Raw genomic sequence first — 16,819 nt, forward strand, 5'->3', positions numbered from 1 at the left:
GCCAACATAATAGCGCCTTTTGATGTCACAGGTTCGTTATATTGAACAATGAACTTTGAGTACCAAAGCAGGTTTGCTTTTCCGTGTATTCACAATAGATATTCATGACATTAATATGCCAACTAGGGGGTCTTTTTACTAAGCTGTGGTAAAAATTGGCCGTTGTGGGCCCACAGCAGAAAACCTCATCCTCTGTTTAATTTTCCTTCTGTCCGAGGCTGTAGAAGTAAAAAAATGTCTTGATCGTACACTAGCGTACCAAGCAGCCTCTCATGACAAAGAATTTCGAGCGTTATTACTCAGCTTATTTTTATTAACATTTTAGACCACAGCTGAAGACTTATCTATTTTCCAAGTATCTGATTAATTAATTCATTGGTACTATGCTTATCGTTAATAGTCTTTTGTAAACCGCGTTGAACGTGTGGTTACGCGGTTAACAAGCACAATGTGATGTAATGTCTTTCCCACATACTAAGACTATTTTTACTGTGGTCATAACAATGGCTTTTTTTTTTCCATTAATGGTCTTGCGCTAATGTTTTAGCAAGGGTCTTAGCAAGAGCGGCTGAGGTAAAAACAGACATGGTGGGGGCAGAATTAAGTTTGTGTTGACGCGGGTTCTCTGAGGCAGCATGGCGAAATGCGTCAGAATCCGCTGAACCCCTGCATTAAATGCTAACTCTGTTTTGAAGTTGAGCATTTAAAAAGACAAAGTATTTTAAAAAGATCAAAAAAAGGGAGAGAGGATTATACTTATAGATACTACAGGGACCAGTGCAATGATTGAGAATAGAGGTCTGCACGGGGATCGCGGGAATCCCCCCTAATCCATGGGACTCCCATGGGGACCCCCCCCCTCTGGCCCATGGGACTCCCATGGGGACCCCCCTCTAGCCAACGGGACTCCCACGGGGATGGAAGGCTTTGGAAGCAGGGTTCGTCCATATAATATAATGGACACGTCAGCCTTAGTAAAAGAGGGGGTTTATAAGTTAATTACCTGAACAGAAAACAATAAAAGGGTTCCACCAAAGAGATTCCACAAGGAAAACAGCAAAAGAAACTGTGGAATTGATGATCCTGTCAGAAGTAATTGCTGCTTTTTATGGGGACGGGCGGGGATGGAGGTAATTCCTTGCGGGGATGGGTGGGGACGGAGAGGATCCTGGCGGGGAAGGGTGGGGACGGAGAGGATCCTGACGGGGACGGGTAGCACGGAGAGGATCCTGACGGGGATGGGTGGGGACGGAGAGGATCCTGATGGGGACGGAGAGGATCCTGGCGGGGATGGGGTGGGATTTCTGTCCCCATGCAACTCTCTAATTGAGAATTGAGCCGTATCAGTAGTGAGCTAAAAAATGTTGCTTACTCAGCGGTCTCATAAGCTAAAAACGGTTTTCTGAGCACTGAGAAGTGTAAGAAAGTGTGTGTTATAATCACCTGTGTGCACATGAGTTTAGTCCACTTGGGGCAATTAATTATTCCTGAATATATATTTGGGGCTTGCGCTAATGTTGCCATGAGTGTGCAGATATCCTTGTTGAGTATGTGCTGCCACCCAATTTGAAGGCAATAAGGCCCTTATTCTATAAAAGGCGCCTTAAGATAGGCACCTGCATTGGCGTGCTTAGCCATTCTCGATGCCTAACTTACGCTGGCTTTTACAAAGCTGTAGTAGAAGTTTTTACTGCGAGCCAGTGAGGTACGCTCATAGAATTCCTTAGAGCGTCAGAGCATTTACCTCACCGGACCTTGGTAGACATCTCTACCGCGGCTTTGTAGAAGGAGCTCTTGATTTAATAAGCTTTAGCGCATTGAATTGAAAATTGCAATTAATTATTTGGTAGGTGCCTAACTTGATAGGCGCCCAGTGGCGCAGCGAGGATGAGAGTCTCCACCCCCTCACTCCTTTCCTGATCCCTCCTGCCGCATGTTCCCCCCCACTTCCCTTCTCCCATAGCTCTAGCGAGATCGGGGAAGGAGCAGCGGGGCGAACGTGGCAGATGGGATCGGGGAATGATCAGTGGGGTGCACACTGCAGGTGGGATCGGGGAAGGAGCAGTGGGGCACACACTGCAGGCGGGATCGGGAAAGGAGCAGTGGGGTACAAGTGGCAGGTGAGATCGGGGAAGGAGCAGCGGGGCGCTCACGGCAGGTGGGATCGGGGAAGGAGCAGTGGGGCGCATGCGGCAGTTGGGATCGGGGAAGGAGCAGTGGGGCACATACGGCAGGCGGGAACGTGGAAAGAGCAGCAAGGCGCAGGTGGGATCGGGGGAGGAGCAGTGGGGCATACGTGGCAGGCGGGATCAGGAAAGGTGCAGTGGGGCGCACACTGCTGGCGGGATCGGGGAAGGAGCAGCGGGGCACACGTGGCAGTTGGGATCGTGGAAAGAGAAGCAAGGCGCAGGTGGGATCGGGGGAGGAGCAGTGGGGCGTACGTGGCAGGCGGGATCAGGAAAGGAGCAGTGGGGCGCACACTGCTGGCGGGATTGGGGAAGAAGCAGCGGGGCACACGTGGCAGTTGGGATAGGGGAAAGAGCAGTGGGGCACATACGGCAGGCGGGATCGTGGAAAGAGCAGCAAGGCGCAGGCGGGATCGGGGAAGGAGCAGTGGGGTGCACGTGGCAGGCGGGATCAGGAAAGGAGCAGTGGGGCGCACACTGCTTGCGGGATCGGGGAAGGAGCGGCGGGCCACACGTGGCAGTTGGGATCGGGGAAGGAGCAGTGGGGCACATACGGCAGGCGGGATCGTGGAAAGAGCAGCAAGGCGTAGGTGGGATCGGGGGAGGAGAAGTGGGGCGTACGTGGCAGGCGGGATCAGGAAAGGAGCAGTGGGGCGCACACTGCTGGCGGGATCGGGGAAGGAGCGGCGGGGCACACGTGGCAGTTGGGATCGGGGAAGGAGCAGCGGGGCACTCAAGGTAGGTGGGAATGGGGAGGTAGCGGGGGGGGATCGGAGATGAGGGCGGGGGAGGGGCACCACCGCCCCAGGCGCCTCTCACCCTCGCCGCGCCACTGATACTCCTTACTATTCAGAATGCCTTAAAAGGTTTATTTCCTCTGCAATCTGTTCAGCTCTATTTGTGATTCATATAACTTCCTGTTTTACATCTTTTAAAGCACTCAAGATGTTTGTTGCTTTATTGTTCAAGTAACCCCCACCCCCAAAATCACGTCGCTACTATGAGTTCATGACACGTTTCTTCATGCTGCGTTGTTTCATATAAGCTGAATTTTGTCAGGAAACTCCAGCTGTGGTTTCTCAGCATTAACAATGAACAATCGCTCTGTAAAACAAATTTGGATTTTGTTTACTGGCAAGTGTTCAAAGCTGTTATACTGCAAGTTATTGTTTTCAGAGGCCCTCGTGTTCATAGGAAATTAATTTTATATTGCAACATGATTCAGGTTATGAAAACTAAGTGGTGTTTTGTGTATTTCTACTGAAGAACACTCTTGATGCTAAACATTTCACACGCTCCTTTTGTTGGAACGAACAAATCCGTGGTTTACAATAATGTTTGGCAAATCTTTTTTTTTTTTTTTAATATTATTTATTCATAAAGGATCAAAAAAATCATATTCAAATGTAGAAAACAGGTCACGATGATAGACTGAAAAGGGCCACGAATACCAGCAAAATCCGATGGAAGGAGCAGAGCAAGGCTGGTCTTCACTACTACGACTATTTATTATTTCTATAGCGTACGCAGCGCTGTACATTTTAACATACGATAGACAGTCCCTGCTCAGAAGAGCTTACAATCTAATTTAGACAGGACATTTCAAGGTTGGGGAGATTATGGTTGAGGAAATGATACAGTGGGTCTAGGTATCTGACATTTTAACATACTATAGGCAGTCCCTGCTCAGAAGAGCTTACAATGTAATTTAGACAGGACATTACAGGATTGGGGAGATTATGGTAGAGGAAATGATACAGTGGGTCTAGGTATCTGACAGCAGTGAGTGGGAGTTAAGAGTTGAAAACAGACTCAAAAAAGTAGGCCTTTAGCTTGGATTTGAATACTGCTAGGGTTGGAGCTTGACGTATTGATTCAGGCAGCTATTACCCACTTTAATAGCAACCAATGATAAAAACAACGCCTAAAACAATCTTGTCTATCATAAGACCATCTGGCAAAATAAGGACGTGACACGGACTGTGTTTCAGCTAATCAGACTGCATCATGAGTCCTGGAACATAAACTATAAAATGTCATATGACATAACACAAATTAAAGTAAAATTGACAATACTTGACATAAATTAAAAGAATATAAATATAAAAATTTAAATGTTCAAATTTAAATGACCTACGTACTGTGGCTGCCAGTGTGTCCTCATGAAGGCCACCGTATTTTCCACAAACTTGAGTAGAGAAAGGCCAGAGTTCATCAAAGTTTTACTGTTTACACTTCTCTCTTCGTATCCGAGGTTTCCGTACCTGTGGATTCGCTTATTCGCAATTTTTTGACTGCTGACTCTGCCCCCCAATTACATCATCACGAAAGTTCTTTTTCCTTTTACTGTACTGACAAAAAAGTTTATCGCTTACCATTCACTCTGAAAATTGCTGCTTCCATGCTTTCTCCCCCAAAATCGCTGCTTCCCTGCTTCCCAGTGTGCACTGAGAAAAACGTTACTTCCCAGCATCCAGAGAGAGAAAGGCTTCATCCCAGCATGCATGGAGAAAATCGCTGGGAATCGCTGCTTGCCTGCTTCAAGTTATTTGCGGTTTCAATAATAAAAACAACAATGTTTTTTTCTAAAAACTGCGAATAACATAAAAAGTTATTCATGGTTTTCCAATATTTACGCCTATGGTCCACCCGTATCCCCCGCGAATATGGAGGGAGAACTGTATTATTATCATTATTATTGTCAGGATGCACCGTTAGTCAATTAACATTGCACACCAGGGGTTTTTCCATTTATACCCTGGGTTTTTCAGTCTCAAACAAAAACATGCTCCATTTAAACTCAAAAAGAAAAACACTCCTGCAGTTAGTCCAAACCACAATTCTCACAATGCCCTTTCCTGGTTTTAGGCAATTGTGTGGTTCATTCGCAAAATCAGTAGTTCAAAAGGAACTTCTCCCAAACAGGCCGAGGCTTTCAGTAGCCCAACCTCTCTGCCCTAGCCAGCATGACTGAGAAGAAAAAGCAAAAAAAAACCACTCCCAGAAAACCACAGTTTAAGCTTCATTCTTGCCTTTAAGCTGCAATATGGATTGCTCAGACCCACTCTATGAGTTCTGGCCCCGTTTCAGCCTTCCACCCACTGGGTTCTTGCTGCATTGGCTCCCCTTGGAAGTTCAGGTCAGCTACTGGCAAAGTTTCCTCTGTTAGCTCTTGCATCTCCACAGTACACTTCTCCCTCGTTATTCATGGGGGATAGGGGCAGAGCCGGACCGGGAATGGTGAAAAACCGCAAATATCCGGCTCTGACTCACCCTCGCCTCCCTTCCGCCTTCCCCCGGCATCTCGGCCTTACCTGGTGGTCTAGCTGGTTTTCGGGGCAGGAGCAATCTTCCTACGCTCCTGCCCCGTGCAGATAGCCATTAAGAAATGGCTGTGGGGAGTTCCCGTAGTCTCTCTCGAGGGCCACGAATTTGGACTTGGAGGATGAGATGTACAGCGTCAGCATCTATGAGACAAACTTGGTTTTTCTTGTTACACAGATCTTTTTGGACCCCTGTTAGGTTACAAAAGTTAGACAGTTCTAAATCCAATAGATGCTGGCACTGTCATCTAGACATTGGGTCGCTGGATCATCTGTTGTTCTATTGTCCTTTGATACTCAACTTATGGAAGTCGATATGGGGACTGATTAATGTTATACTTGAGTCGTCAATTCCATTGACTTATGAAGCAGTTGTATGTGGAACATTATTACATATTAAGCCCCCCCCCATGGACCGCTATAAATGCCATCTTTTCCTAATTATGACCGGGATAGCCAAGCAGATGATAACCCGTAATTGGAAAAATTACGATCGCCTGAATTTTCCTTTTTGGTGGGCGAACCTATGCTCTAGTTATAGGTATGAAAAAATGAATGCTGAAATGCTGGGGCATAGTAACATATTGAAACTGGTTTGGGGCCTGTTGACATCTTATATTACTTCTCTGTAGTTGTTTTTTTTGTCTTTAATTCTGTGCTATCTCCTTGCACATCCAGGGTGGGAGGGAGGTGGGATTGTGCTATTGTGTTATTTTAAATAAGTGTAGATTATTGAAAGAGTATATACGATAGCGATTAATCAATGAGTGGGTGGGATAAAATGATTGATTTTGAATACCTGTAAGTTGAATGTGCTTTTCTTGACTTGTTATATGTTCTTATACCTGTGTATTACACTGTTAATATTTAAAAAATTAATAAAGATTTATTAAAAAAAAAAAAAACATAAAAATTTTTTTTTTTTTTTTTTTTTAAACTTCTTTGATTCGATCCCTTTGCTCTTTGGGGATCCTCTGATTTCCCTTTCCTTGATTGCATAATCCTTAATTCATTATCCTCCCTCCCCCCCCCAACCTTTTAAAAAAACTGCGCTAGCAGCGCTGGTCGCGGTGGTAACAGCTCCAACACCCCTAGGCGCTAATCGATTTAGCATGAGCTAAATGCTAACATGTTCACTTTAGTCTATGGATACGTAAACGCGCACTAATTCGATTAGCACGTGCTAAGCGGTTAGCGCATCTTAGTGAAAGAGGAGAATAGAATTCCTATGAGCGTCAGAGCTGTTACCGCCACGGCCAGTGCTATGAACTGTGCTACAGTGAAAATCTAATATATTTGTATGTATCTAATATATTTGTATGTATACGGTATGTATTTTTCATCACTATATGTCTTTTGATCTTTTCTTATAGGGTGCAGCCTTAATTCGAATGTTAGCCAATTTTATGGGCCACAAAATGTTTCAGAAGGGGCTACAGGTACGTTAAATTCATTTGTATCTTTTTCTAAGTGGCTATATGGCCAGGTGTTTGGGGATTCATCGGAGTTAGCCAGTCTATGATGTAGAAATACTGTACTTGTTTGAGTTTCTGGATGTGATTTTTGACCATATCACAGAAGCATGCCATGACTCTCACTGGCTTCCAATACAAGCAAGAGTACACTTCAAATTCTACTGCCTACTATTCAAAGCTATTAACGGAGAAAGCCCAACCTACTGGAATAACCGACTAACTCATTCCTCCTCAACCAGGCACAGGAGAACCCACTCACTTTTCACACACCCGTCATCCAAAAATGTCAAACAAAAAAACTATATGATCACCTAATAGCCACCAAAGCAGCTAAACTGGACAGACAAATCACCATTCTGTTGTCATTGACCACAGACCACAAAGCCTTCAAGAAAGATACTAAAACCCTACTCTTCAAAAAATACATAAAACCCATTTAACACAGCCAGTCCCTACCCAAACCCCTTATACCCTCTCTATACCGTTAATAAACTCTAATATGCTTATAACTACCCAACAAATACTATAATGCTTCTAACTACCCAACATCTATCACCTTAGGATCTCGACAACTCTTTGGTAATTTGGAAAGAGCTTACAATCTGAAATACTCCAACAACCCACATGTGACCTCCTCGGAGTGTTGTAGTAAGAGGGGGCAGGGGAGTTGACTGCCATAGTCACCGTCTTGGTGGGGCCGTTGGCACCTCTTTGCCCCCCCCCCCACACACACACTATGCTCACGCACTCCCTTCCCTGCCCCCTCTTTACCTATTTAAATATTCGCCAGCGTGAGCAACTACTCTGATCTGCTGCTCATCCCGGCCTAGCTCCCTCTGAAATCACTTCTGGGTCATGGGGCCAGGAAATGATGTCAGAGGGAAAGCCAATACTGCCGTGAGCAGCAGGCCAGAGAAACTGCTCACGCTGGCAACAATTTAAAGAGGTATGGGAGTGAGGAGGGAGGGTGTGGTGAGTGGGGTTGCAGAAGGTGGGGTTGACGGGAAAGCAGTTGCCCCAGGCGCCTCCTACTCTTACAACGCCACTGATAGAACTTTAATTTCAATCTTTTAGAAATTTTTCTTTTAAATACAAAAGAGAAAAAAAATAAAAGATTATAGGTGGCCTCTGATGCCATTCTTATTGTTTCAGGCATGTAAGCGTAGTGCCTTTCGTTTCTTCCATCTTTGATGAACAAAGAATGCCGATTTCCCTTAGTGTTGATTTAAAAACTCAGCCTGCGGCTTCGCTTTCATCAGGCCCAGAATGGCATGCGTAAACAGAGCACTGATCTGATATTGGATCCGGACAATTATTAAAACGGAACAGATGCTTCTTAATCCACCCCATTTCCCCTCCCCCCTCAAAAAAAGAAACACGCTAATTAAAAATAAAAAGCAGTGGAACCTATTTGTTCCATTCAAATCCTTTTTTTTTTTTTTTTTTAAAGGAAATGATATTACAGAAAGTCTGGAGTGATGAATTATTCATAACGCAGCCTGGTACTTAGAAGTGCCCCCTTAAAGTAAATTGATGTTCACCTGAAATACAATTAAGGCTTTGATAGAGAGAGCAATCAATCTTATCTGTTCTTAGTAAGCTTTTCATTTTGAAATTCAAATAAACCACATCCAGACCAGAGCTCAGGTCACTCTCACTTTTCCTTCCAGCCAAAAATGTTATCGAAAAGTGAAATGCAAACAGACGCGGGGGGGGGGGGGGGTGAGGAAGGGCCCGCGCTAGGCTGGGTTCTGTTGATACTGCCAAGGCATGCTCTATATGAAAGGCTAACTCCTGCTTGGAAAATGCAGTGCAAATATGATTTCTCTGAATGTTGATGGGGTTTCGGTAATAATCAGGCTCACTGCAGTATGCCAAGCCAGAAGACTGAGATTTGTGTGGGATTGTAGGTGATGATCTTAAGGTGGCCAAACAGGTTGGAAAGGCGACGGCGAAAGCTAGAAGGATGATGGGTTGCATAGGGAGAGGTATGGCCAGTAGGGTAGGATGAATTTTCAAAGAGCCGTTGAGTGTCAGAAATAAATTTAGGGGCAAATTTTCTAAAATGCAGTATCTTTTGTACTTATCTTATCTGAAATGCAAAGCTTAAGCTGTGGTGAGTGCAAAGCCAGTGCAGTAAATTCAGGGGGGGGATGTCTAGCATCTGCTGTAGGTTTATTCTACACGGAAAGCACATTCTAGAGACCCGCATTCCATGCCTCAGTTGAAAGCGTGGGTACACTGTCGCTGCCTGCTGAGGCGTGGAATGGTAGCCCTAGTATAGAAAACATGATGTTCCTGTAATAGATTGTGAGCCTGTGGGACAGATAGGGAAAATACTTAAGAGTACCTGAATACTATTCAATGCATTGTAAAATTGCTTTGGATAAATCTCTTAATGAAAATGTTGTTAATAAATCCAAGGATGCACTGGGAAGGAGGGCTAGGACTTCAGTTGGCCCAGGTGCCTAAGGCCACTCCTATGGGAGGGGCCTTAGGAATCTGGGCCAATCAGGGTCTTAGGACCTTGCCTGGTGCATCCCAGAATGCACTGGGAAAGGGAAGGTCCACCATTTTGTAGTGGTGGTCCTTCCGGCAGGAGGGAGTGGGCATCCCTTTTGCTAGCCATCAGATTAAGGTACAGGGACATTTGGGGGTGGCAGGGGATCTTGAAGTGTCAGGGGGCTTTCAGGGAGTGTCAGGGGTGGAGTCTGGGAATGACAGGGTGGAGTCAGGGAGTGTTTGGGGGCTTTGGGGGACGATGAGGCCAGCGGCAGGAGGGAGTGGGCATCCCTTTTGCTAGCCATCAGATTAAGGTACAGGGACATTTGGGGGTGAGGGGTGGGGGGGTGGCAGGGGATCTTGAAGTGTCAGGGGGCATTCAGGGAGTGTCAGGGGAATCTTGGGGTGTTGGGGAGTGTCAGGGGTGGAGTCTGGGAATGGCAGGGTGGAGTCAGGGAGTGTTTGGGGGCTTCGGTGGACGATGAGGCCAGTGGCAGGAGGGAGTGGGCATCCCTCCTGCCGGGGGATGTCTCGGGGGGGGGGGGGTGACGGCAGGAGGAATTGGGCACTCCTACTGCTGTGGACATTGGTGGGGAGGGGGGAATATGGAAATATGTTTATGTCTATTAAAAATTTGATATACTGCTCCGGTTTACAAATTAAAAGTTAAAATAGAAAAGAACGCCATAAGGGCAAAGGACAGTAAAACAAGCACAAAGACAGAAACAGAATGGGAGATAAGAATAATATTTGCTCTCCTTGCAACTGTTATAGCCCCAGTTACTTGCACAGAGACAATTTTAAGTAAATCTTTTGATTTAGAACGTTAAATCTGGAATGACGGCAGATAAAGGCCAAATGGCTCATCTAGTCTGCCCATCTGCAGTAATTATCTCTTTCTCTCTCTAAGAGTTCTCACGTGCCGATCTCACGTGCAACACCATGTGCTAAAACTTAGAGAATGACACGGGGGCACATTTTCCCCCGTCCCTGCCCCATTCCTCAAGCTCCGCCCACATCTGCATAAGCTTCAAACACTTCAAAATCATAGGTGTTCAAGGCTTGTGCGATTAAGGCAGAGTTTACAAGAATGTCGGTCCCAACCCTGGTCTCAAAGCAACAAATTCTTTCTGTAAGCATTACAGTAAGACCCCGCCCCCTCCACCATGGAAAAGCATGAATAGCCAGACTTCTCATTTCCCACCTAGACACCCTATGCAAAATTAGACTTCATGGTTCTCCCAAGCCATTAGTACAAAGGTGCTGAAGGTCAGCGCTCCAGATTATTTTAATGCTGGATTTGGTTTTCTTTTTAATGCACTTTTAACGTGGCTCAGCAACCTTACACAACCCTACACTTTTCAGCCTCATTCTATGGACTCCTTCGATTCATTATCATTACTCAAGCTCATGCTCTGTGATCAACAATTTGACAGTAGTTTCCCTCCTCTAGGTGACAGATTACTGCGTTGCTATATTAGCCCGTACAGGGTCTGCTCCGGATAAAAGCTCCGCATGTACAGGGATTTGTTTTTATGCTTTGCTGCTACTGTATCTGAATTAATGGCTTTGCTTTTGAAAGGCATGCTAGGATTGTCAAATTAAAAAGGCGAGGAGATTTAATTCCTGACTGCTCCCTTACCACCGTGAAATGTAAAAAGACTTTGGTCCAGCCCACATATAATCACTTTTGCCACCAGGTTTGTTTGTTTTTCTCCCTCTCTCTCTCTCTCCAGTTCTCGGTTTTCATCTCCTTGCAGCCCATTTTAATTTCTGAAATATCAAAATAGCACAACTAATCTTAATTTGGAAATGCTTCTGCTCATGATGACGGGTTGCCATACAACAGATCGCGAATAACTGGAAAAATTGGAAGAGGCAGCACTACAGCTTTTGGTGGAACTCATTATGCCACATATTTAAAATAGAAAGGATAATAGCTATACAACAGGTTATTTGGGAGCCATTAAGAAAATATTGCAAAGATTGAAAGTATTGTATAGAATAAACATTAATTTTCTCCTTTGGTTCATATACGTCCAGGGTGGGGGTGGAGGGATGGGATTATTTTATGATTTTTTTATTTATGAATAAATCTAGGATACAAGGGAGAGGGATTGTTCGATATAGTTTAGAATTTGATGTTCTATGAAGTGTGATTTAAGTATAAATGATTGTATTATATGTTACACTTACTGGGAGCTTTAAAAATGAATAAAGATGAATTACGGTAATATAACAAGTTATGGGAAGGAGGGGGGGGAATGATTGTTTTCTGTATTAATTGTGTAGTTAAAGTGCCTTTTCTGTAATGTTTACATCTAAATTAAGTGTATGGCACTGTCAAAGTTTAAAAATCAATAAAGATTAATTAAAAAAAAAAGGGAAATTCAGATCAGAGATGAATGTGAGAATATTATCTATATAGTAACTTAGGGGTCCTTTTTACTAAGGGCTCCTTTTATCAAGGTGCGCTATGGGGGTTAGCGCGTCGGACATTTCATCACGCGCTAACCCCCGCGGCAAGCCAAAATACCAACGCCTCGTCAATGGAGGCGTTAGCGGCTAGCGCGGCAGGCGGTTGAACGCGCGGCATTCCGCGCTTTAAACCCCTACCCTGCCTTGATAAAAGGACCCCTAAGATGCGCTAGCCAATGTAGCGCATTTTTCGCACACGAATTGTTCGCGTGTGCTAAATCAGTTAACGTGCGCTAAATTGGCTATTGCGCCTTAGTAAAAGAGGGGGTTAGTAAGCGACAGCATAAAGACCAGCATGGCCCATCCAGTCTGCACAGAAAGGAGACAAGGGTTGAACCTTCTCCTGTGTAACCTTTCCCTATGCGCTCTCTTTTTCTTGCCTGAGCCAGTTATGTTTTATTTGGGTGGAAATAATCCGTACATTTATTTCATTATCTTCTCGTAGGGGGATCCTCTGGGGCTGCCGACTATCTCCTGCTGTCGGCAGCAAAACCAGAAATTCAATGCTGGCGCCGTATTCTGGTATTGAATTTCCAGATCATTTGCAGTTGGCTGAGGCATAAGAACATACGAATAGCCTTACTGGGTCAGACCAATGGTCCATCAAGCCCAGTAGCCCGTTCTCACGGTGGCCAATCCAGGTCACTAGTACTTGGCCAAAACCCAAGGAGCAGCAACATTCCGTACAGAATCTCAAAGATTAGCAAGATTCAGAATCCCAGAGAGTAACAAGGTTCCAGAATCCCAAAGAGTAGCAACATTCCAAAATCCCAAAGAGTAGCAACATTCCATGCTACCAATCCAGGGCAAGCAGTGGCTTCTCCCGTCTTTCTCAATAACAGACTGTGGACTTTTTTCCAGGAAATTTCCCAAACCTTTCTTAAAACCAGCTACGCTCTCCACTCTTACCACAACCTCTGGCAACGTGTTCCAGAGCTTAACTATTCTCTGAGTGAAAAAATATTTCCTCCTATTGGTTTTAAAAATATTTCCTTGTAACTTCATCGAGTGTCCCCTAGTCTTTGTCATTTTTGACAGAGCGAAAAATCAATGCACTTGTACTTCCACTCAGGATTTTGTAGACTTCAATCATATCTCCCCTCAGCCCGTTTACTTTTTTAATCCGGCCCACCGACCATCCGAACCCCGCTGCCTACATACCTCCCTCCAGAGCAGCGTCGGGCCAGCAGCACTCTAAACAGACTGCTTCACGGACTTCTCTCGTTGGGGCCTTCCGTGTGCCATGTTACTGATGACATTATTAGTGATGTGGCAGAGGGAATGCCCCAATGAGAGAAGGCCGGCCCGACGCTGCTTTGGAGGGAGCTATGTAGGGTTTGTGGTTGGCACAAGGATGGAGGGTCAGCAGGGGTTCGGCTGCACGGCTGGGGCGGGTGCTCAAGGGTTCTGCTGCACAAGGGATGGGAGGGAGGGAGGGAAGGATGGAAGCTGGGCGAGGGTTCTGCTGCACAGGGGGATGGGAGGGATGGAAGGATAGAAAGATGCGCTTGGTCCAGCCCCCCTGTCAAATTTAAGAACCCATTGTGGCCCATGAGTCATAAAGTTTGCCCACCCCTGCTCTAACCACAGTGCCACATGCCATTTTGAATTCTTTCATCCCCAACACCCTCTGCAGAAGAGCATTCCAAACATTTGCCACACACTCCAAAAAAGTACGATTATTTCCTGATGTCGTTTTTCAGTTCTGCCCCCACCCTCCCCTTTGCAGGTTCATTTCATGTCCTCTAGTTCTCCATTTTGGGAAATGGTCTATTTGTTCATTTATATCCTTCAAGCATCAGTATCATATCACCCCTCTCCTTCTTCTCCTCCGGAGTACACATGCCAAAATTGTCAAGTCTTTTCTTATGTATTTTCTGGTGGAGACCACATACCATTTTGCTTGTCTTCCTCTACACTGCTTCAAGTCTCTTTAGGTATTTGGAAAGGTATGGCCTCCAAAACTGAGCACAGTATTTTGAGTGTGGTCTCGCCAACAATTCAAATGTTACAATGCAATTATTATGTGAATTATTTGTGTGTTTTTAGTACCTGTGATCAATGTTGTTTTGGAGGGGTTTTTTTTTTCTCTTTAACCACTATATCCAGTTTTCTGGCATCAGCTTTTTACTAGTCTTCCCTTGCAATTCATTTTATAGTCATTTCACTGATGTTATCTCTTATCTTAGATATATCATCTTTTCCTTCTTCTTACTTATATTTCCACTTTTAGCTGACTTACAGATCCCACTTTTTTTTTTTCTTCTTCTTCTTCTCACATTGTTTTTTTTTTGTCTCTCCCTGGTATGTAGGTCATGCATTTTGATATACTGCCTTTCTGTGATATTAAAAAGAGTTTAACTTGGCAAGAGAGACTCTGACTCTATTAAACCCTTCTAAGCTACCTAGCACAAGATATTCAGTGGCACTTAACATGTTAATACCACTGGATATTGCTGATAACCAGCCATCAGTGGACTAGAAAGGTTGAGCGGCATCCGGGGTGGTGGTGCCTGTCAGCCTAGAGGCTTATGGGAGATTATATCAATCTGGCTCTGGCATGGGAAGGCAGATAGACCCTTAGTGCAGGGAGACTGTGTTAAGTTTCCCTGATTGAATCATGACTAGCTAAAAGGTGTTAATGTCTGATTAAGAGGGTGCTTAGGTCCAAGTGCACAGATCAAGAAACAAAGAAGCCAGAGACCTAATCCCATCACCATGCTTGCAGGTATTACACCCTCCTTTGTCAATTAAATTAACCATTGTCTCAAACAGTTTACAAATTCTAAACAGAAAGATACTGGGAGATACAATATTTTCTCTATTCAGAATAAGATACCAAGGTATAAAAGCCTGCTCTCGGCTCTATCAATGGGTGTCTCTTTTCCTATCAAGCTATCAGGAGAGGGGTCTTGGCCCTCTCTCTCTCTTTCTATCTAGCTATCGCTTGGCTCTTGGCTTGGCACTCTGGTTCTTTCTTGAGCTCTCTCCATCTCTCTGTCTATCCTTCTCTTTATCTATGGAACACGAAACATCACCCCATCCCCCTCTCTCTCTCTCTGCCTTTCCCTGAAACTTCACACTCAATTCCTTCTAAACTCTGTAAGGCAGGGGAACTGCTGGGCTCTCTATTTAAGTGTAATACTCTCTACTTAATTGCAATGATTATAAATATTACTTTTCTGTAAGACTATTTCTATAATATATTCTTTATGCAAAAACCTCTGGCTATGCCTCTGATTCTACTTCCTGGTGAGTCATCGGTGAGGGAACTGAACCTGGGACCTGGCGTTGGTCAGTGCACATTTCACTTAACCCCTACCACCTAATATTGTGGGGGTGCGACCATCCTTACATTTTATTAAACTGACAGTGCCCTCCCTCTTTCCTGCTCCCCCCTTCTCTTTTATAGTTCTCTGGCATGAGCAGCATGCGGGTCCCAGAAGTGATGTCAAGGAGAGCGCCAAAAAGATATGGGGGAAGCCAAAAGGTGTGTGTGGTAAGGAGAGGAGCGTGGGGTGGGCAGAGAGGACGAGGGGTGCTGCTACACCCTTCGGAAGACTGCACCTGGGGTAAAACACCCCCGCATTCCCCTTACTATACCACTGTCAGCCATCCCCAGTTAGGTTTGGGGTTGGTCGAGGGCAGAGCATAGGCGGAGTGCCTGCTTAGCGACAATTTCCAATCTGCGAACTGGCTAAGTAAGCGCAAAAGTTAGGACAGCAAAAGGACTGCCCTAACTTTTCCTCCTCTTTAATCAAACTGTGCTACCGAGCAGCACGAGTTAAATGCCGACCCTCCCATTCTATCTCTATGGGCGGTTCGGCATTTAGCTTGTGCTGCTCGGCAGCACTGTTTCATAAAAGGAAAGGGAGGAGGTTTATGTTATGGACCATTGGGCTAACCCAGTAAGGCATGTTCTTATGAATTATAGTACTGGTTGAGATGAATTTTAGATGTTATGCTGTGCTTGTTTTCATTTTTTATATGTCAAATTATGATTATGTTTGCATTTTGTAAACCGCTTAAGATTAAGCGGGTTAAAAAGGAGGATTGGAAGATAGCCAACATTACGCCCATCTTTAAAAAGGGATCAAGAGGTGACTCGGGAAACTACAGACTGTTGAGCCTGACCTCGGTTCTGGGGAAAATGGCGGATGCACTGATACAAGAAAACATCGATAAACATTTTGAAAGAAACGAACTTCTGATAACCAGCCAACATGGTTTCTGCAAGGGGAGATCGTGCCTAACTAACTTATTACACTTCTTCGAAGGAATTAACAAACGGACGGACAGAGGAGACCCCATAGACATCATATATCTAGATTTCCAAAAAGCCTTTGACAAGGTGCCTCATGAACGTCTACTCCAGAAACTGAAGAACCATGGGGTGGAAGGAGACGTACATAGATGGATCAGAAACTGGTTGGCGGATAGGAAACAGAGGGTAGGGGCGAAGAGCCACTACTCGGACTGGAGGAGGGCCACAAGTGGTGTTACGCAGGGCTCGGTGCTCGGGCCGTTGCTACTTAATATATTCATAAATGATCTAGAAACAGGGACGAAGTGTGAGATAATAAAATTTGCGGACGACACCAAACTATTTAGTGGAGCTCGGACTAAAGAGGACTGCGAAGAATTGCAAAGGGACTTAAATAAACTAGGGGAATGGGCGACGAGATGGCAGATGAAATTCAACGTTGAGAAGTGTAAAGTATTGCATGTGTGAAGCAAAAACCCGAGGTACAACTATACGATGGGAGGGATGTTATTGAATGAGAGTACCCAAGAAAGGGACTTGGGGGTAATGGTGGACATGGCAATGAAGCCGACGGCACAGTGCGCAGCGGCC

The 16,819-nt window shown here is 45.0% G+C and overlaps 1 protein-coding gene across 1 annotated transcript in view; it reads left to right on the top strand.

Moving 5' to 3' along the window:
* Nucleotides 1–16,819, top strand: part of TRHDE (thyrotropin releasing hormone degrading enzyme) — a 404,597-nt gene that overhangs the window by 248,983 nt on the left and 138,795 nt on the right. The window contains exon 7 of the mRNA XM_033951769.1: nt 6,883–6,948. Within this exon, the coding sequence (XP_033807660.1) occupies nt 6,883–6,948 (66 nt within the window). The remainder of the gene's footprint in view (nt 1–6,882; nt 6,949–16,819) is intronic.

The sequence above is a fragment of the Geotrypetes seraphini genome, chromosome 7, assembly GCF_902459505.1.
Source record: "Geotrypetes seraphini chromosome 7, aGeoSer1.1, whole genome shotgun sequence".
Lineage (NCBI taxonomy): Eukaryota > Metazoa > Chordata > Amphibia > Gymnophiona > Dermophiidae > Geotrypetes > Geotrypetes seraphini.